The sequence below is a fragment of the Balaenoptera physalus genome (genome assembly GCF_965194825.1).
Source record: "Balaenoptera physalus genome assembly, chromosome: 6".
Lineage (NCBI taxonomy): Eukaryota > Metazoa > Chordata > Mammalia > Artiodactyla > Balaenopteridae > Balaenoptera > Balaenoptera physalus.
The window spans coordinates 136098870-136119973 of NC_138885.1; the positions used below are offsets into that span (position 1 = coordinate 136098870).

At 61.2% G+C, this 21104-nt stretch overlaps 1 protein-coding gene across 2 annotated transcripts; it reads left to right on the plus strand.

Annotated features, from left to right (window-relative positions):
* The first annotated feature begins 2749 nt into the window (after nt 1-2749).
* Nucleotides 2750-15438, plus strand: KLHL30 (kelch like family member 30). 2 transcript variants are annotated; one of them, XM_082465265.1, is made up of 8 exons: nt 2750-2886; nt 4740-5553; nt 6867-7008; nt 8934-9020; nt 9989-10144; nt 11302-11490; nt 12014-12159; nt 13566-13956. In XM_082465265.1, exons 2-8 carry the CDS (start codon nt 4780-4782, stop codon nt 13815-13817), a joined length of 1746 nt encoding a protein of 581 aa, XP_082321391.1. In that variant the 5' UTR covers nt 2750-2886; nt 4740-4779; the 3' UTR covers nt 13818-13956. The 2 variants fall into 2 exon arrangements, with proteins under 2 accessions (XP_082321391.1, XP_082321390.1); XM_082465264.1 differs by lacking the exon at nt 12014-12159 and having other exon boundaries at nt 13566-15438.
* The last annotated feature ends 5666 nt before the right edge of the window (nt 15439-21104 follow it).

Consider the following 21104-nt stretch of genomic DNA (forward strand, 5'->3'; position numbering starts at 1 on the left):
AGGGGCTTACATTTCAAATATGATGACATCATAATTATAAAGCAATAGTCCATCAAACAAGGTGGTTCTGACCCCAGAATATGGTCACTCAGATCAACAGACCAGAAGAGAGAAAGCTGAGATATTTCACACAGAAAACTTTGCCCTTGAGATAAAGGCACTGCAGCAAATCCGTGGGGGAAAGATGGAATTATTAATAACAGTACAGAGAATGTTGGTAACTATTTGGGGAAAAAAATGTATAACCGAGGGGATGGATGGGTCTGGTTGAGCAGGACCTCACAGTGTGAAGGCACCGGGCCAAGTGTAGGGGACAGTTTTGCCTCCTGCTGGAGAAAGTGCCTCCGTCACCCAAGATGACGACCCTCTTGTCTACACATCGAGCTGTAAACCTTGGTGATCTCACTCTCCAAATCTGTTCTGGGGCAGTAATCACAGAGGTGACACCGTACTAGTTATCATAGTCCAAAACGGCACACAACTCACACGTCCATTAATAGGAGTGACTGGGTGTCACTTCCACCTTCTTAAAGTGTGATATGTTCCCTTTATGATGAAATTAAAAATCATATTTTATTTTTATTTTTTTGATGTGGACCATTTTTTAAAGTCTTTATTGAATTTGTTACAATATCGCTTCTCTTTTTATGTTTTGGTTTTTTTTTTTTTTTTTTTGGCCACGAGGCATGTGGGATCTTAGCTCCCCGACCAGAAATCGAACCCACACCCGCTGTCTTGGAAGGCGAAATCTTAACCACTGGACCGCCAGGGAAGTCCCAAAAATCATATTTTCAAAGACTAATCACATCAGGAATGCTCACGATAGAATATTGTGATAAAACAGGACACACAACACGTTGCAGTCATTCTAACACCAGTGTGTTCATGGGGATTTTCTTCTACCAGTTTTCTTCTTTGTACTTTTGTGTGTTTTCCAAATTTCCCACAATGAACGTGTTATTTTTACCATCATAAAAAGAAACAAGCAGCGTATTTTTAAAAACTGCACCACTAGATAGCAATCTGATGATGAGGACATGTTGAGCCCCTGGTTTCGAGTTTCCCAAACTGACCTGTCATCTGAGGCGTTGGGTCCCCGAAGAGCCTCCTTTCTTGGCACACGAGGGGAGGCGGCTGCCTGTGACAGTGGCCTGTCATCAGAATCCCCTGTCCTCATTTCCTCCAACCTGAGCCAGGAATGCCTTAACCCTTCGCGTTCTGCCTGCAAACACAGTGGGGCTGGGAGGCGAGACCAATAACTCCGTTCTCCCTCCAGCGCCTTCTCCAGGATGGCCCTGGACACAGTAAGAGGTGGGGCCATCCATGAGGCCCCCGGGCATGAGGCTGATGCCCGAGGCTAGGGGGAAAGTCCTGGGACTCTCTGGGGGCAGCGGGCAGGGCCTTGGGCTGGGCTGGGCTATGACTGGACTGGCCTGAACTGGGATATGACGGGGCTGAGCTGGGCTGGGGAGGGAAGCATGGATTCAGGAAACCTGCGAGTGAGCAAAGTATGGAAGAACCTTGTGAACGTATAATCAACTAGGCAATCACTGCAGCATGTGTGTAACGTCTGGGTTCTCACGTCACGCGAGCAGAGACTGTGGTGCCCAGCTCACAACAGCACCCCAGCAGGAATCAGAGCCATCTGTCTCGGACGCGAGGTGTCGTGACACCCAGATACCCTTGGGAAATTACCCAATCTTGCCAGGAGTGAGGCTGTCACCCTGGGACCCCCGGGGCCGCTCTGCACCATAAGAGCATCAAGCCAATCCCTAGTGGGTGTCAGGAGACCTCTGTCAGCCTCGGCCCTGCCTGACTCTTCCACGTCGCAGCACGCCTAGAAAAATGGTTGTATTGGTAAGGCCCACGCGGGTACAGGAAGGAGGGGCTGACAGGCAGAGACCCCACCTGGCCTCACCAGGCTGCAGGCTTCTCTCTTGTGTACCTGCAGGCCCTGGGCCGGGAAGCTTTCCTCTGACCGCTGGCGTGAGAGACACCCTCTCATCTCCTCAGGCTCAAGCCCAGACTCAGTCAGGGCCTGTGGCTCCAGAGCCCCACTGAGACCCAGACGTCAGGGACTTCCCACTCCGGGGAGACTGCGAGCCGCCGCTGCTGTATTTGTAGACGATCCCATTTCTTAGCCATCTTTAATGCTCACGACTAATGAAGACAGCAGGGCAGGGAGGCCAAGGCCACAATACGAGGGGACAGATCCTTGGGATCCCACCACCCTGTTACCAGCCTGGCGGGCACCTCTCTGGGCCCCTCCTTTACCACCAAGACTCCTCGCCACCAGGGACCCCAGGTTTTGAAAGTCTTTGCTGAGCAACCCACATTTCTTCATGATGATAACTTTTTCCTACTTGACAGAGAATAAGAGGCACCTGTCAATAACCACAGGGAAGCTGGTACCTGCTGGGTGCTCAGGACGCCCAAGCCCTGAACTGGGGGCTCCGTGTGGCCCCTGAGTCCCCAGCTCAGGCTTCACCGTCCCCCTCTTGCAGATGAAGAAACAGAAGTGGGGGAGCCGCGCCCCCCGCCCCCCGTCAGCCAAACACCACTGGGAGGGGGTAAGCCCAGACTTGCCCCTGCCCTGGGATGCTTCCTGCCATCTGTCCTGACTCAGGGGGTCACAGGAGGCTCCAGGCCAGTGTGGGCTTTCAGAGAGGACAGCCAGGGAAGAGCTGCCACCTCTCTCCTTCCCCCACTGGCCACCCTCCCGACACTGACAGAGGCTAAAAATAGCCTTCCGTCCCCACGTGGCCGCCCTGCCCAGCCCAGCCCAGCCCAGTCATGTCCCAGCAGGCCCTCCATACCCCTTGGCCGCCTGAGCAGTCCTGCTCTCCAGCCTGAGCTCTGAGACAAGGTCCAGGTGCTGACTGAGAGGTAGGGTCTGGGGGGCAGATGGGAAGGGGAGGTGAGGACCAGGGCTGGGACCAGAAGGGGAGGGTGGGTTCTAGTGGGACAGCTCAGTGGGCTTGGAGATCACAGCGCTGGGTGCTTTGGAGAGACCCTGCACACTGGCTAGGCCAGGCCCCTCAGCGGGGGCTAGGGGCTCAGCGGGCCTGCTTCCTTCCAGGTCCTGGCTGGGGAAGAGGGCGAGGGTGGGCCGGGGGAGGCTGGACCACACCTCTGACTGCAGCCAGGGCCACAGCATCCAGCCCCTGTCCAGAGCTGGGTTAAGGCCGTTTGGTGTCCTGCCCACTCTGCCCTCCTCTCTCCTGGCCTGGCAGGCGCTGGGTGGAGGCTCTGAGACCCTCTGGAAGCGCCCGCCCCCCTGCTGGAACTGCGGGGCAGCAGGTGTCAGCAGACAACCTGAGGCCCCTCGGGAAGGTGCTGGGCACCCCGGCCCGCTGGTCCCCGGGGCTGCAATACCCGGAGAACGGGGACACAGCAATGAGGGGAATGCTAGGCCTTGGTGGGGGGGGGGGGCGCCGCCTGACTGATCTCCTGCACTCCCCTGGGAGGGAAGGGCCGCCTTCATCCTGGCCAGAGAGACCGCTGGGTCAGGCAGGATGGACCCTGACCAGGGCTCCCTACCAGTCCTGTCTGGGCAGAGCCCAGGCCGGTCCTTGGGCCCCTAGGTGGGTTCCTTGGGTGTTTCCCTGCTCAAGCTCCCACCACCGGCACACCCGCCCCCGGGGCATCGGTAGTGTACGGTTCTCCTTATGGGGCTTTGTCATTTTGATGGCTCTTGGTTGACCCAGTATTTTGCACTGGCCTTCGCTTTGATGAGTCTGAAGCTGCCCCCTGGTGGACAGACAGCTTTTTTGCTGTGTGGTAGCTCGGGGTGAGATCACCTGTGCAGAACTTTTCTTTCTCTGGGGCGGTTTTCTCAGGGCAAAAATATCAGAAGATCATAAAGAAATATGCACATCATTAAATAAGCCCAGAAAAGGATTTGCTGAATCAGGCAATTTGAACGGTGACCACCCTCCAGAAAGTTTCCTTTGCCTGCTTCTTTACCAACCTACGCCCAGCGACGTGTAACCTGGGGGTTCAGGGCCCAGGCCCCCAAGCCTGGTTCCCCCACGTCTGAGCTGTGTGGTCTTGGACAAGCGACTTGAGCCTTTTTTGCCTCTGTTTCCCCACTTGTAAAAGGGACTCAAACAGCACCCAGCTCTCAGGGTTGCTGCGAGGGCTGAGTGATGAGTATTTGTGCAAAGCTCAGGATGGGCCTGGCACGTGGGGGGCACCATGACAGCACAAGCTGCTGCGGGGACGTGATCCCTTGGCCCCTTTCACCGCCAGCCTCTTAATCGGCAGATGAGGAAGCTGGGATCAGAGAGGGGCGTGGCTCACCCAAGGTCACCCAGCAAGGTCATGGCCAGTGAGGACCTAGGGGGCAGAAACTATTCAAATGCCGATGCTCTCCCCAGCAAGGTGGGATCTGGGAGCAGAGGAGGCCACTTGGGGGTTTGGGGGCCACAGGGATCCCCACGCTCCAGGAGGTCTGTTCTGCATAGCACAGAGGTATGGAAGGGGGCTGAGGCTTGGCTCTCCTGCTGGCCTGCCCTGATCGCTTGACCACGGCTGGGTCTCCCGCCCTGAGCCTCAGCTTCCACACTGTAACCTGGGAAAGACACTGCCTGCCCTCCAGGGCTGTGGGGATGGCTTAGGTGAGAGGCTGGGCGAAGCGCTTCACACATAGTTGACGCGCAGACTGACGGTCGGGTGGGTGGGTGACTCGGGCCGGCGAGACCGTGCCCGTGGCTGACCGTGCTGGCTCCTCTCCCTAGGAGCCCGTGGGGACGCCCGTCAGCAGGTGGCCGCGCAGTCATGGTGTGGAACGTGGACGACCTGGACTTCCACCTGCCCTCGCACGCCCAGGACATGCTGGACGGCCTGCGGCGGCTGCGCTCCCAGCCCAAGCTGGCGGACGTCACGCTGCTGGTGGGCGGCCGGGAGCTGCCCTGCCACCGGGGGCTCCTGGCGCTGAGCAGCCCCTACTTCCACGCCATGTTCGCAGGCGACTTCGCCGAGAGCTTCTCGGCACGCGTGGAGCTGAGGGACCTGGAGCCAGCCGTGGTGGCGCAGCTGGTGGACTTCGTGTATACGGGCCGGCTGACCATCACCCAGGGCAACGTGGAGGCGCTGACCCGCACGGCCGCGCGCCTCCACTTCCCCGCCGTGCAGAAGGTCTGCGGCCGCTACCTGCAGCAGCAGCTTGACGCCACCAACTGCCTCGGCATCTGTGAGTTTGGGGAGCAGCAGGGGTTGCTGGGCGTGGCTGCCAAGGCCTGGGCCTTCCTGCGGGAGAACTTCGAGGCCGTGGCACAGGAGGATGAGTTTCTGCAGCTGTCCCAAGAGCGGCTGGCCACTTGTCTGGCCGGCGACCTGCTGCAGGTGCAGCCGGAGCAGAGCCGGCTGGAGGCCCTGCTGCGCTGGGTGCGCCACGACCCCCAGGCCCGGGCCACCCACCTGCCCGAGCTGCTCGGCCTGGTGCACCTGGACGCCGTGCCCCGGCCCCGCGTGCAGCAGCTGCTGGCCACGGAGCCGCTGATCCGGGAGTCGGAGGCCTGTCGGGAAGCCCTGTCCCAGGGCCACGAGGGGGTGAGTGATGGGTGGGGAGCGGGGAGAGGAGCTCCAGAGACCCCACCTGCACGGGGACAGATAGTAGGACGGGGGTGTCCCCAACCTTGCAACTCTGCCTCCCTTGGGCCGGTCACCTGTGAGGGGGTCGCAGTTCATCCCCCAGTACAGGTTGTGCCCCTGTGTGTGCCATACCCTGGACGTGAGGGGAGAGGGACCCCGGAAGTGGTCATTCCCAACCCCTGTCTTGAAGGAGCCCACAGCTTGGTGGGGACAAACCTGGAAACACACCCAAGGCAGCATGAGAAAGGCCAGCACTGGACTGTGGGCATCCTCAGAGGGTCAGGCAGTCACGGAGAGCTCTCCGGAGGAGGCAGCATCTGAGCTGGGCTTTAGAGGGAGGATAGGAGCTTGGCAAGGGGGAAAATAGTACAGGAAGATGGCACAGCTTGTGCCCAGGCAAGGAGCACGGACAGGCGTGGCAGCCGGCCACCACCTGCCCCTTAGGAAGCTGCTCAAGCGTTTATCGGGTGCAACTTCCTATCTGTGCTGGAGGTGGGCCTGGTGGGTGGACAGGTCCTAATGAAGCGACGGGCCAGGGGAGCCGAAGTCTGTCCGCTGCCAGGCAGCCTTGCTCGGAAGGACTTCTTTGGAGCCACGTCAGGGGACAAAGACGTGGCTCAGGCCAGTGGCGGGGTGTGTGGCGGCAAATACTAACCACTGCCCTGCTGGGCCCTGCCAGGCATGGAGGGCGGCCTCGTGCTGGAGGCGGCTAGGAGCCCCGCCCACTAGGCGGTCACCCTGTGACTGCGGGTGGTGGGACGGCGGGTCTGAGAGGCAGTGGGACCCCGGGATCTGGGAGCTCTGGGCAGTGGCTACTTACCCACCCAGGCAGGAACATCCCAGCATTTCCCTCTGGGCCATCCCAGCGCGACCTGCCACAGGCTGTGCTCCTGGTGGGGAGGGGAGCTTAGGTGCGGAGCTGGGGAAACGTACGGGCCTTGGTTCTGAAGGCGTGTGAGGGCCGCTGGAAGGGAGCAGGTCTCACGCGCAGGCACACCAGGACCTGCTACCCCCCCCACCCCGGGTCCTGAGCGCCTCTTACCATCGCCGGCCCGCGGCAAGCACGGCGTGTGGACGTGTGCGTGTGAGTGCACACCCACGCACAAACGCGCCCGGGCATGCACGCACTGAAGCTCGCCCCGCCCTGGCACGGGGCCACGCGGAGGACCCACGGCTGCCCCCAAATGCCCAGGCCACCAGCCGCCTCAGAAGCCACCTTGGCGGCCTGCCAGCACCCGGGTGCTTCTGACCCCGCCCTCCCGGCCCCGCAGGCGCTGCTCGGGCTCCCACAGGAGCTGGAGGAAGTTCTGGTGGTGGTCGGCGGGCGGGCGCTGGAGGACGAGGAGGAGGAGGGGGGCGCCCAGGAGCTGGTCCCCCGCCCCGGGAACTTCGCCTTCTACGACACCAGGGCCGGTGAGTACCCGTCCCCGCGCCGAGGGCACCGGCCCTGTTGTCCTTGCGCCCCGACACGGGCTGCCCGGAGAACAGGGCACCCACCGTCCTCGCGGGGGCGGGATGGGGGCTGCAGAGGAAACCGGGGCCCCCGCAGGGGAGGGGTCTGACCGTGGGGGGCGCTGCGGCCCCCTCTCCCTCCAGCCACAGCCCCAACTTTGGGCTCCGGGGCCCTGGGTAAAGGGTCCTACCGCCCAGACTGCACAGCATGGAAAGGTGGCCGCTGGCCGGAGTGGGAGGGCGGCCTGACCGCTGCTTCCTCTTGGCACCCCTGCCCTGTGCGCCCAATGGAACCAGGTCCCAGGGGGCAGACAGAGGGCCGGGGGTGCAGGCAGCCTGGGGAGGGAGAGGTCAGGCTCTGGGTCGGCCCAGTGGGGCTCTGATTCCGGCCTTTGAGCGGGTCACTCCACCTCCTTGAGCCTCAGTTTCCTCATCTGTGAGATGGCCTTTGTCACAAGGAGCCAGTGGGAAGAGGAGCCAGGCCTGCCGTCTGGACGGGGCCTCTCCTGCCCGGGAGCCCCATGGCATTCCCCCTCCCACAGGAAAGCAGGGTTGAGAGGGCAGCAGGACGGTGGAGGGGCCACACTGGCCACAGGAAGCTCCTTGGAAAGCACTGAGGAGCTGGCCGCTGTCCTGGGGCCGCTCGGCAGGTGGCCACCACCCCCATGGCGTCAGTGGCTGGCAGGCTCCAGGAAGTCCGAGGCCGGCTGTCCCAGGTCAGGGGCTGACGAGAAGGGATTTGGGGGCTGACGTCAGGAGCTGAGCCCAGGAGCAGCTGTCCCCCAGACCCCGAGGGCAGGGGGCAGGCGGGCACTGGCAGGCAAAGGTCTGGTGACTGCTGGGCAGTCCCCACCCTGGGGTGACACAGACATGAGTCAGGGGGACACGCAGTCCTCGCCCAGCGAGCAGGCACCGAGTGAAGCCTGGGGTTTCACATGTCCTGAAAACTGTCGTAAACAGTAAACAAAGTCCTCCCAGGGACATCCCCGAGGCCCAGGTCTCTCCCACAGCCTCCCACAAGCACCCAGAGTGTGTCCATTCTAGGACTTAACCATTCCCACAGTTATTGCCTCATTTTGGTTTTTTCGAAGCGCTTTCTCGTCTCTTGCTTCAGTTTACCTCATGCAGCTTCGTGAAGGCAGGTCCAGCGTGGGTACATTACCCCATCCCTCCCATTAGGGACCGTACTTTTAACAGCAGCTGCCGTCTGACAGACGAGTCTCCTGTAGTCCCCACACCCCCGAGAGATGGGAATTAGCCCCATTCTACAGATGAGGAAACCGAGGCTGGGGTTTATCCAAGGCCACACCGCTGGTGCAGAAGAGCTGGGATTTGGACCCGCTCTGCCTGCCACATGGCCGCGTCTGATCCCCTCCACGCTGCCCGTGGGCACGGAAGGTGCTCAGGATGAATGAACGGATGAGAAATGAGTGAACGAATGATGCTTGTGTCATAACCCACCTGTGGCTAGTGGTCAGGCCCCTTAACCCATTCCCCCATCTGACTGAGGTGGGACCTGACTCAGACCCAAAAGGTCCATCGGGGGTCAGTGGGATCAGCTGCAGGGTCAGGGTGAGACCTGGCCTCTGGGGCCTGGACCACTTCTCGGCCCACCCTGGGTGCAGTCAGGTGTCCGGTCTGGGTGCCGGGCTCTGAGGGCGGCGTGGGGCACCAGGGGTCTCCAGGAGCCAAGCCTGATGCTCACACAGCACCTGGGGCCACCTCGAGCCCCACCCCGTCGGGTGGCCTCCCCCACCTCTGCCCCCAGCTGAGTCCCGCCCCTCGGCCCTCCCCACCGGTGAGGGGACATTTCTGCACCCCTAGAGTGGGGAGCAGAGGCCCCCGCAGTGAGCCCAGCCACCCTGACCCCTCTCTCTTCTTGCCAGAGCGGTGGATGGCACTCCCAGACTTCCCTGACTACCACAAGTGGGGCTTCTCTCTGGCGGCGCTGAACAACGATGTCTACGTGACAGGTGGGCAGGCGGCGCTCCCCGCCTTGAGCCAGGCTCCCAGCAGCTTAATCCGCAGAGCAGATCTGACCCCTTAATCCACAGAGCAGATCTGACCCCTTAATCCATTCAGAGCAGATCTGACCCCTTAATCCATTCAGAGCAGATCTGACCCCTTAATCCATTCAGAGCAGATCTGACTCCTTAATCCACAGAGCAGATCTGACCCCTTAATCCACAGAGCAGATCTGACCCCTTAATCCACAGAGCAGATCTGACCCCTTAATCCGCAGAGCAGATCTGACCCCTTAATGCACAGAGCAGATCTGACCCCTTAATCCATTCAGAGCAGATCTGACCCCTTAATCCACAGAGCAGATCTGACCCCTTAATCCATTCAGAGCAGATCTGACCCCTTAATCCACAGAGCAGATCTGACCCCTTAATCCACAGAGCAGATCTGACCCCTTAATCCACAGAGCAGATCTGACCCCTGAACGTAATGCTCATGAGAACCAACCCCTGCCCTCCACTCAGGGGGATCCCTGCCCTTTTAGTCAAGACTCTTCCAGACCTTTCCATCATGTGAAAACAAGGACATTTAAAATCCACACGAGGGTGCAGGGAACCGTCCTGTGTTCTGTCCTACAGCCAGGGCCTCCCCAGAAGGAACTGTGTGATGGAGGGTACCGGGGTCAGTCTTCTGTTTTATATCTTAGAAGTTGGGGGTTCCTTGTAAGGTTTGATTTAGAAAAAAGCTTCCACTGGTGGAGGTTTGAAACCACTGATCTGGTCCCGCTTGTTTCTGGGGTGTGGAGGGACCTGTCCAAGTCACACGGCGAGACTGCGCCACCACAGTCACCCCCCGCCCAGTGTCCAGCAGGCGGAGGCCCGGCGTGGGGGGAAGGGGCCGGGACCCTGGTGCTCAGCCCCCGCCAGCCTGGAGAGCCCAGGCTGGCGGGCGCCCGAGTGGACAGAGCCTCTCCCGGCAGGGGGCTCTCGGGGCACCAAGACGGACACCTGGTCCACGACGCAGGCCTGGTGCTTCCCGCTGAGGGAGGCAGCCTGGAGGCCTGTGGCGCCCATGCTGAAGGCCCGCACGAACCACGCCAGCGCGGCGCTCAACGGGGAGATCTACGCCATTGGCGGTGAGCTCCCTCCCCCCGCCTCCTGCCTCCTTCCGGCCCTCCTCACCCTCTGCCGCCCGGCAGCCTCTCGACCCCACACCTGGGCCACCTGCTCCCTGGGCATCGGGGTGAGGCTCAGACGCGAGCCTTGGTAGCCGGCCCCAGGGTGATTCAATGCTCTCCAGGGACGCAAGAACAGGACAAGGAGTCAGTCCCCGAAAGGGACCCATGAGGAGCTGGGGCCTCGAGCTGCCAGCAGGGACGACCACTCCCATCCCAGAAACTTGGGCTCAGCCCTCAGCTTGGGGTCACCTCCTCGGTGATGTCCCTGGGGTGAGGGGACCCACTCTGCCTCCTTTTGCTGTCACCTTTGCCCACACCACGTCCTCAGCCTGAGCCCAGGGCCCACCTTATCCCCCTTACACCCCAGAGCTGCTGCAAGGAGACGCTAACGGTTAGATGAGTATTGAGACATGAGATGCGTGTGGGAGGAGGTGACAAGCTGGCCCTGAGGCCATCCTAGGTGCCCCACCTGTCCTGGCCGGCCCCCTTGCTCTCAGTGGCTGCTGTATTCCTGACCCGAGGGTAGAGGGCACGCCGCGTAGGGCCCAGGGCAGCTCAGGGTCCCCAGGCTCTCAGAGCCCAAGGTGGGCTCCAGGGAGAGCAGGGAGCCCTCCCACCCACGGCTGGTCTATGTCATTGTCGCATCCAGGGCGGAGGTGCTGCCTAAAGCTCCCTCCACACTGACTTCCTCTCTCCCACGGAAGGACCCCACCATGTGAGGGGTCGTGGGGTGGTGGCCTCCTGGGGGCCCCGTGGGCACCTCTCCAAGCGCCCTGGGCTCTGAAGGGTTCAGAGAGGCTGGGCTTCACCGTGAGGCCCCATTGCCCACTCTGGAGTCGGGCAGTCCTGGGTCCAGGTGCCACCCTCATGCCACTTCTTGGAGGTGAGGCCTTGGGCAAACGCCCTCACCTCTCCGAGCCCCAGCTTCGCTCTCTGTAAAATGAGGATAAGCCACCTGCCCCTCAAGGCCGTGCCCGTCTTCTCTTGCCCTTCCCCTCCTGGGCACCCGGAGTGGTCCCTGCGGCCTCTACAGAGCCCCAGACCCTACGTTTCCAGGACCCTTCCCTCATCCTAGCCCCCTGCAGCCCTGACGCCTCCACCCCTTCCCCCTGCAGGCACCACTCTGGATGTTGTAGAGGTGGAGAGCTACGACCCCTACACAGACACCTGGACGCCCGTCAGCCCAGCCCTCAAGTACGTCAGCAACTTCTCGGCGGCCGGCTGCCAGGGCCGGCTCTACCTGGTGGGCTCCAGCGCCTGCAAGTACAACGCCCTGGCTCTGCAGTGCTACAATCCCGTCACAGGTCGGGGAGACGGGGCATGGGGCACAGGGAGGGGCCGGGGCCAGGCCACCAGTCCCTCCCAGCGTGGCTGAGGGGTAGGTGGGACCCGGGGGCAGGGCACAGGTGGGATCCCACCTCAGTGAGTGGGAGGGTGGAGGCCCCAGGGGTAGGTGAGGCCGAGGGGGGCAGGGAGCGGGCCGCCACGGCCCCATCAGTGGCGGATGGGACAGTCGAGGAAGGCAGGGGACCAAGGGGCAGGGGACAAAGGGGGTCACCAGCTCAGAGCCACAGCTCCATCCCAGCCTGGAGGTATAGGGGGCTGGGGGCAGAGTGCCCAGGGCGGGGGACAGGGAAGCCCAGCCCCGGGACTGAAAGCTGCTGCATCTGCCTGGAACTGGCCTCCTGGGGAGGAGCAGTGGCCCGGACCCCCAAGGCACAGTGGGCGCCAGCTTGGGCTCTAGACTCTGTGCCAGGCTTTGGGCCCCCCTCGGGAGCCCTGGCCGCACGACCGCCCGGTGACCCGGGCTGGGGCGTGTCCCCGCAGACGCGTGGAGCGTGATTGCCTCGCCCTTCCTCCCCAAGTACTTGTCCTCGCCGCGCTGCGCCGCGCTGCACGGGGCGCTCTACCTGGTGGGGGACAATACCAAGAAGGTCTACGTGTACGACCCCGGGGCCAACCTGTGGCAGAAGGTGAGCCAGCCTCACCTCCCAGGGCGACCCCACCTGGACCCCCGACCCTGCAGAGAGCAGGCCTGGGGACGGTGGGGTCTGGGGGTGTTGCCGCCGGGGGAGGTGGGGACAGTGAATGGAGACACAGGAGCCCAGAGCCCCCCCGAGGATGGGCGCGCCGGGGGCCTCGGACTGCTGGTCACGGAGGACGCTCTGCCCCCAGCCCACAGCGCCTGTCCTCCTCCTCAGGGGGCAAACCCGGGCTCAGCCGCGGGTACTCAGGGACCTGTGGACTCAGAGACAGCGCTTCCTTCTTGGTGTCGCCGGGCCCGAGGGGGAGTGAGTCTCCCGGCCCTGGGGGTGGTCAAGCCAGGGAGGGGATTCCTGAGCTGTGGAAGCGGGGAGCAGCCAGTCCTAGGCACCCCATTCCCCCCACCCCCATTGCTGCTACTCCCTCCCTCCTCCATCAGGCCCAGGGGACGGGGCAGTGGGTGGACCTCTGGGGGCAACGGAGCCCTGGCCTTCCTCCCTGTTTCTTCCCGAGAAGGAGGAGCGACAGTGCCCGGAGCCCGTGGTGGCCTCAGCACTAGCTGAGGGCCAGCAGGGCAACAGCAAGGCCTCTGTGTCTGTGACCCTGCTGGCCGCAGCTGTCCCCTGGCGTCAGCGCTCAGCTGACCGGAGGCCCCCATTTCAGCGGCGGAACAGCTGCAGGGAGGACCCTGCCAGGCTGACGCCTTCTTCCCGGGTCCCGTCGGCCGGGCCCGTCCCAGCCCACAGCGTGGTTCTGGGTTGGGTCCCAGCTGTGTGGGGCCCCACTTTGTCCTTCCCAGGCCTGGGGGTTTGCCGCCCGTTACTGTCTTCACCTGGAGACCTCTCTCCTCCTGCCCTCCCAGGCTCTTCCAGAAGGGCCCACATTTCCAGCCCTCACCCCGCGGCCCCCATCCAGGGCACCCCTGAGGCTACGGGCCGAGGCAAGGGGTGCAGGGCAGAGCGATGGGTCCCATGGGGCACCTGTCAGGGCTGAGGCCACATCTGTCCCCTCCGAGAGAGAACAGCCGAGAATCAGAAGCGCAGCCCAGCCGTCACCCTGGGAGGGAGCCCTGGGGTCAGGCCTCCACATCTCCCACCCCCTTTGACTTCCCAGCTTCGGATGTGAGCAAATTCAGGCCTGAGAGAGAAAGAGGGGGCCGGAAACGTCATCCTGGGAGACGTAGGGTGGAGAGGGCAGCAGTGGGGTCTCTCCGCTGAAGGGAGAGTCTGAGGGGCCCTGGAGTGGCAGCCGGGGTGAGGTCCCAGGCAGCAGGTGTGCTGGTGCCCCGGATGGGGTGCGGGCCGTCCTCTCTGCATGTCCCCCCATCCCACCCCGAGGGCACCGTCGCCACCACCCTCCAGTCGCCCGCTGGACGCTGACCGAGGACCGTCCGCAGGTGCAGTCCCTGCACAGCCTGCACGAGAACGGGGCACTGGTGCCGCTGGGGGACGCGCTGTACATGACGGGCGGCCGCTGGCAGGGCATGGGCGGCGACTACCACGTGGAGATGGAGGCCTACGACCCCGGGCGCGACGCCTGGACCCGCCACGGCGCCCTGCCCCGCCTCTGGCTCTACCACGGGGCCTCCGCCGTCTTCCTGGACGTCTCCAAGTGGACCCAGCCCTTCGGGCCCACCCAGGAGCCCTGAGCCGCCCCTCGGCGCACCTGGAGCAGGCCCGGCTGAGCCCCCGCCCCGGGGGACGGCCCCCTTTCACTGTGGTTTGTGAACCAAAGTGTCGCCGTCCCCTCCAGGGCTTGGGCTGGGTTCAGGCCACCAGGGGACGTCAGAGGACACAGCCTTGGTCTCCGCAGCCACCACGCCAAACTCTGAGCTGACCAGCGGGAAGGGCTGGGCCTCTGGAAGCCTGTATGGGTGGGAGAAGCAGCTCTCCTGCCTGGGGGGTGTCTGAGACCTCAGAGGAAGGAGCCCAGGGCCGGGGGAGCCTTGAGAGAATTCCCGTGCTCTCTGAATACTGGCCGCTCCTGGCTGTGTGTCCCACTGGTGGCTTTTGGAGGACCTGCACGGGTGAGGGTGACACGGAGGCCCAGGAAGCGGAGGCTGTTGCAGAGGGTGGACAGCACAGAGCAAAGGGCCTGAGGTGGAGTCAGCGCCCAGCCCTGCGGGGCCTGCTTCTGCCTGTCCCACAGCTGTGTGACCACGGCCAGCAGCCGACCCTCTCTGGGACTCAGGCACATGGGGCTGCCTCGGGTGGGCTGTCTGCTCTCCCTGCCCCAAGCCTTACGTTGGCACCCTGTTTCCAAAGACTGCCTCTGGGGACAAAGGAGACCCAGCTTTTTCTGTGTCAGCCCCAGGAGGGCAGCACTCACAGAGGCTGGAGGGAAGGGGGTGGGGCATGGGGGAAAGGAGAGAGGGTCCTTCCACCTGCCTGGGGGCTGGAGGGAGAGAGGGCAGCAGGGCTTCCCAGGGAGGTGAGCAGGACGAGCCAGGATTCCCCCTGTTTCTCGGGGTGGTTTGCTTCAAAACAAAGGCTCTTCATCAGAATGAAGGTCCCCAGACGGGGGCCCACAGGGGCAGGGGTCCTGCAGGGACTTCGGGGGATGGCCCTTGGGCACTTTGGTGGCTTGCCCCCAGGCGGCCTCCTGAGCGAGGAAGACCAGCACTTGGAGTGACTCAGGTGGCTCGCGCCTGCCCAGAGCCCCCCGACTTGGACTGGGTCCCCTCGCGGGGCTGGCTCGGCCTCCCTGCTCCTTCTCACTCATCCTGAGCAAGGCACAAAGTCTGTAGCCAAGGGGATGATGAAGGAATCTCACTGGGTGCTCAGTGGGCCTCCCCCTTTAACACAGGCTCCGTCAGGGGACACAGGACTACACATGGGGAGTTCTGGGTCCAGCCTGGCACCGACCAGCTGAGGCCTCGGGTACCTCCCGTCCCCCTCCGGACCCGGGTTTCCTGTCCAGGACCAGTCCACGGGCTCCTCTGTGAAGGCATCAGGGACCAGAGGGGCCTCTGACATCCCTGGTTCGGAGGAAGGAATCCCTGGTCCCTCCAGCTTCTAAGGATCCAGACCCACTTTGCTCCCAGGCCTGAGCCCTCACACCCACGTCTTATGGGAGAATCGAGTTGGCCCCAGGGCCCAGACAGAGCGGGGCCTGCTGAGTGTCTGCTCTCTGCACCTGCGGACACGTGGTGGGCTGGGGGCCTGGGTGAAAATGAGGATGAAGGTTTCTGGGATCCTTGAATCTTTCCGTAAGAAAATCTTCTGAATTTTCAATCCAAACAGTGATTGAAAGTGCTGCTTCAAAACAAAGACTCAACGTGTCAAAGTGGACTTATTTTGATGACAAATGGGTAGTTGAAAAGGTGGTGTTCTAGGAGAAGGCCTGCTTTCTGCCCCACTCGCCCTCACGGCACTGGGGGGCAGTACTAGGGGTGGGGGAGCATAGCCCACTCCAGGGCCTTGTCCTCAACTTTGGGGCACCAAACCGCCCTTCGTCTGATCTGCTGAGCTGGGATTGGGCCCCTCCAGTTGAGTGATGGAGAATAGTTTAATGAGGAGCTATTTCCGAGGTGTGGGCAGGCTGAGGGGGACCCAGCAAGGGCTCGAGGAGCTCCCAGGGCTACCAACGGTGGGGAGCTGCCACCACCCCTCGGCCTCCAGGGCCTAGCAGAGGAGATGCAGACCCCAGAAAGGGAGCTAGAGGGAAAGGGCTGCCGAGGAGCTGGGGCCTTTGCTAGAGGGATGCAGCCACTGCCACTGCCACTGCCACTCCCCCAGTGCCTGCCACTGGCCAAACCCAACCAGAATCAGAGGAAAGACAGGCCACTGACACAGTCTGTAGTGGCCAGCCTGCAGGGGCAGGGAGCAGGTGGAGAGGGGTGGACAGGGCGCCAGGATGGGCAAACAAGATCTCCAGCACACAAACACAGGAGATTCCCATGTACAATGGACACTCCTGCACTAATTCAAGCAAGGATGGTCACGGAGAATCCAGGCCTCCACCCCCCTTTCCAAAGCCCCCAGAAAACAAGGCTCATCAGAAGGTTTGGGGCTAGTGCAGAATCTAGAAAAGGGAACAGGTAACCTTGGAACATGTGCAAATGCCCACCACTCTCAGACCCACGGCAGGTGAAACCACCTGCCCCGCCCCAGAATACTCGTGTGTGCTGCGTGGGTACATGTTGTCTTTCCCTCAGACCATGTTGGGTAAACTGAGACACCTCCAGCAGACCCTGCCTGCGGTGACCACAGTGCTCTCAGCAGCCAGACCCAGCACAGCCGAGCCGGGTGAAGCTCCCTTTGGTCCCCAGATGAGCCAGGGTCTGGGGATGCTTCTAGCCATTTCCACAGGATTTGGATTTTCCAGTACCTCCTAGACAAGCCCATTTCATTATTGAGATCTTCCCTGTACCAGGCAGGGACAGGGATTGCTGGAATCAGCCAGTTGACATTTGTAATTAAACGGACTGGTCAAATGACAGTTCACTGTAGTCAATTTAGACCACCGCACCAGTTGGCTGGTTGACCAGATGGCCCAGTGGAAAGTATGAGTATTGACCTGGATTCTGGCGGTAACTGAAGAACGGGGTGGTCTCAGCCACACACAGTGTAAGGATGTCCACTCCTCCAGGGCTGTGTCATTCGTCTTTGATTCCCAGCGCCCAGCACAGCGCTGGACACTCAGGCTGAAGCGTAGCTGCTGTTGCTGTGTGTGCAGGACCAGGTACATAGGAGGACAGCCAGGCATGAAGTGGATTAACTGAAGAACGGAATGGACTGTGGTGAGACTGTTCATGGAGAAAGTAATTGTCTGTTTGGCACGAACACCCTAGGAGGCAACGTGATGTCCTCAAAGCTAATGGACGGCCTAGGAATTACCTTGGTCACAATCACATTTAAGAATGTGCTTCTTCCCACAATGGCAAACAGAGGCATCAAGAGCCTACCATCTTGCATTAAGCTGAGAGGTGGGCTAAGGCCTAATTTTAAAGTGAATCTCTTGAAAACATGGAAACAATTAGCAGAAAATAACCCAAGAGACCCTCTTGGTGAGAGGTGAGAAGGAATGCTTCCCCTGAGCATTAGACCTGAGGTTGCCCACGGTCCCATCCAGGAAGTACATGCAGGTTCCCAGCACTTGTCCCTGTGCTTGGCACGCAGCAGGAACTGAGTCAACATTCATTGAATTGAGTTGAATCTGTGGGCTTCAGAGCTACTGACCTCAAGTTGCGGGGGCCGGATCTGGACGAGTTTTCATTTGGTGGCTCTGTGACCTCAGGCCAATCCCAAGACCTAGCCTCAGTTTCCTCATCTGTGCAATGGGGACAATCACGTGATTTGAGAATTAGATGATGTCATGCTGGGAAGGCTCCGACGGACAGCAAAGGTTGCCCGCCTGTATACCGGGAGGCCACACAACAAGGCTCCCATTGTTTTGGGGGGCAGAGGGAGCTTTGATTCCCATGACTTCATCTGCAAAGGTCCTTCCTTTGGAGGAAGAGAGAAGAGTGGGAACAGCTTGACTGCATCAGGCCGCTGGGAAGCCAGGGCTGAGGCCGTGACATGAGGGCCCAAGAATGAGGATTAGATTTCAGCCAGGCGTGAAGGCGCGTCGGGGAGGCCACCTCGAGCCCCTCCCGCCCCCTCCTGCGGCCACTGCATCCAGTCCCTCCTCCCTGGGATCCGTTAACTCACCCTCAGATGCCACCCTCACTTCTGAGCCCACGGGCTGCTGCTGCAGTGGAAGGGGCCGCCGGGGCCATCGGAGCCTTGTTTGTGGTGGTCCTCAAGCTGCGTGATGCTTTGCTAAGCTCCCCCCTCCTCCGAGTAGAGGCTGTTTTTGGAATGCGACCCCAGAAACCTGCAGGGAGCCCCACCTGAAGGCCCCAGCCCTCTGCGCTCTCCTGCCCCGCGGCCAGGCTGCGTCATCACCTCCGGAGAGGGTTACTGGAGGCTGCACAGCACCAGAACCGATTTGATTTGGGCCCTCTGGCAGGCCAATGACATCATGAGGATTGTTCACTGTTTGGGAAAATAACTGTTTTTCACATGGCAACAGCTCTTGTCCTCAATGCTGGCCTTGTGAGGACTGGGGCTCCCTACTGTGAGTTGGAAATGATATCACAAGACTATCTTAAGGATCACGTGACCCAAATCTGGTCCCTCCCTCCCCACACATCCCCCATGTTGCCAAAAGTGACAGAGCCTGAGCCTCACCTTCCCAGGGTGCAGGTTGGGACTAAAGGTATCTGGTCCTGAGAGCAGCCTGCCTCACCTGCTGTGGACTGGATACAGGCGAGCAACCCAGAAGCAGAGTCCCCAAGCAGCCGGCCTCCGTGCTGGGGGGGATCATCACCGGCCACCTTACACCTCCCTAATGAATGGGTCCCAGACAAGGGCTCGGGGCCGACAGCCCATTGTACAGAGCAGCAAACTGAGGCTCCGAGGGATGAGTGCCTAAAGGCCCTGAGGCGTGCCTCCTCCAAAGCCTCAGAGGGCCGTGTGAGGACCAGGTTTGCTGAGCAGACCCGCGGCTGGGTGTGACCTGGGCTCTGACCATGCTCTGCCATGGCCTCCACGGCCCAGGGCCTCTGTCTTCAGGTAGGTCTGAGGGCACCTACCCCCCGCCCCCCCATGATGTGATGTGAGGACCCTCACTGCTCAGGCAGCCTGGAAGGTAAGCAGGCCTCGCTCGTGGCTCCACACAGGACCCGCCATGGACTCGGCTCCTCCTAGAGCAGGCCCTGAGGACACGTGCATTCATCCCAGCTCTCAGCCGAAGCAGCTGAGACTCCAAGGAGCTCGAGGACAGGCTGGCCACCCTCAGGTGAGGGGCAGAGCCCAGGTGGAGCCCCTTTCCCACCACATCGGGCTGCCTCCCTGGACTTCCATCCCCCCAGGAAGGGAAAGCTCGTGATGAGCCCCCTGGTTCAAGAGTGGCAGCCGCACGCGTTTCCCTGGGCTTCCCTCACAGCCAGACCCCCATAGGAAACCCCACACCTAAGGGGTTTCCGTCTCAGGGAAAAGACAGAGCTGTATTTTCAATAACCTTCAAGTTCATCAGCAAGAATAGGCAGGACCCTGATGGGCAAAACATGTGGCTGTGAAGATGTGACCATGCCCAGGGGGCAAGAGGGCCCAGCCCGGCCCTGGCCCCGAGCCCAGGCTGTGAGTCCCTAGCGAGCCCTCATCTCGCTGGGCTGACCAGTGAGAAGTGAATGAGGTGCTGGATGTGGACAAGCTTTTTCAGAAACATGAAGGTACCGTTCACAGAGCTGCATCTCCTGAGGACAGAAGCCCCGCTCTGCCAGCGGACTGTGGGTTTCAGCGATGAAGACACCCCACACTCGGCATCCCACGGTCCCAGATGAAGTCTCCCCCGCAAAATGAAAGTGAACAAAATTTTAATACCTAACGCTGAAGCACACGCCCAGCACATACACACATGTCATTACAAAGTTCCAATGCCCGGCTTCCTAACAGATGTTCCTTGTGGGACCAGAAATGAGAAGCCACTCAAGAAATCCTGAATTCTTTGAGAAACTTCCGGCAACACCATCTACAAATTTTGGAGCAAATGGCCTTATTTGTAACAAATGGTTGCCAATGGAATAAGTTCATCTAGTTTATTGAGTATGTATTATAAAAGCCAGTATTTCTCAAATGTCTTCTTGGAGACCTGCAATTTCTATAGGAATTTCAATTTTTTCATTCCACTGATAATTTCCCCCCCAAATTGTATCAAGATAAAGACAGAACTCCTTTGCAGTTCTAATTTGCCTTTCAGTAAGTCTCATAGAGTAAGTCTGTAGGACACACCCTGGCGGGGACACATTCTCAGGGTGGGAAGGGTATTCTTCTCTTTAAAACCCCCCAAAACTACCACCATCCCCCCATGCTACAGGAAAAGAGACAGAATCACAGGGAAAAATTAACATCTAATACCAGGCTTTTTCTAAAGCATTAAGTGTTTCCTGTCCCCTGGAAACAGTGCAGGGGTGGCGGAGACCGCAGGTGACGCGGTGAGGCCCTGACTGAGGATGACCCCCAGCCCCTCCCCCAGGCCCTGGCTGCTCTTGCTGAAGTTGGTGGAGCCACCCTCTGAAACAGGACGGGGGGAGGTCTCCCCTCTTCTCAGAAGAGGTGGAAATCATCCCTTGTGAGGGTGGCAGACCCTTGTAAGGTGCAATCCTCAGCTGTGCCCTTCCTTTGAACCCCCTGAATAAAATGCACTGTTTACCCACCAGGTTCAGGCACCTCGGGGAGGGACACAGGAGAGCCTGGAGTGCCAGCCTCGGCAGTGGGGGCGGGGTGTGGGCGGAGTGGACGGTACGGGTGGAGAGGCGACGAGCAGGTGACAGAACAAACAGCCCAGGGAAGAGTGAAGGGGCTGGCTCTTTTCAGGGAGGAGCCTGGACCCCAAGCCTGCAGGGTCTGGTCCACCTGTGCCTGCGGCGTGCCCTGCGCTGATCCTGGTGGGCTGCGGGTAATCTGGTCCCGGGTCGGATCTGCCCCCCACCCCGCCCCCCGGCCCCCAGGTAGAGATAGGGCTCAATCCTCCCCGCCCAGGCCTCAGGGCGCCCGCTTCAGTGCAGGGCGCCTGTCCCCGGCTGTAGATTTGCTCCGTGCCCCCCGCCCCCGCCCCCGGAGGCCCCTGCAGGTGCGCCCTGCTGCGGAGGAAGAGCCCATCCCTGACGTCAGGGCGCCCCAGCCTTGGGGAGAAGGCTGCCTCGGAAGGGAGGGGCCGCCGCCTGGGAAAGGGGCTCCAAGGAGGGACCCTGACGGTCTTCGCGCTCCGATGTGCTCAATCTAACACGCAGGGCGCGGCCGGGAGAATGGGGAGGAGGCTTCTCGAGGTCACCGCAGAAGACGCGCGGGATAGGGAGGGGAGAAGGGATGCCCCGGGTCGGGAGAAGGGGCGTCCGGGACAGAAGCAGAAGCGCGGGACAGAGCGCAGGAGGCACCGGGAGCCCCGA

Coding starts and splice junctions, on each gene's coding strand:
- KLHL30 (XM_082465264.1), top strand. CDS start 4,780: ATGGTGTGGAACGTGGACGACCTGGACTTCCACCTGCCCTCGCACGCC. Junction 5,554..6,866: donor TGTCCCAGGGCCACGAGGGG/GTGAGTGATGGG, acceptor CCGGCCCCGCAG/GCGCTGCTCGGGCTCCCACA. Junction 9,021..9,988: donor CAACGATGTCTACGTGACAG/GTGGGCAGGCGG, acceptor CTCTCCCGGCAG/GGGGCTCTCGGGGCACCAAG.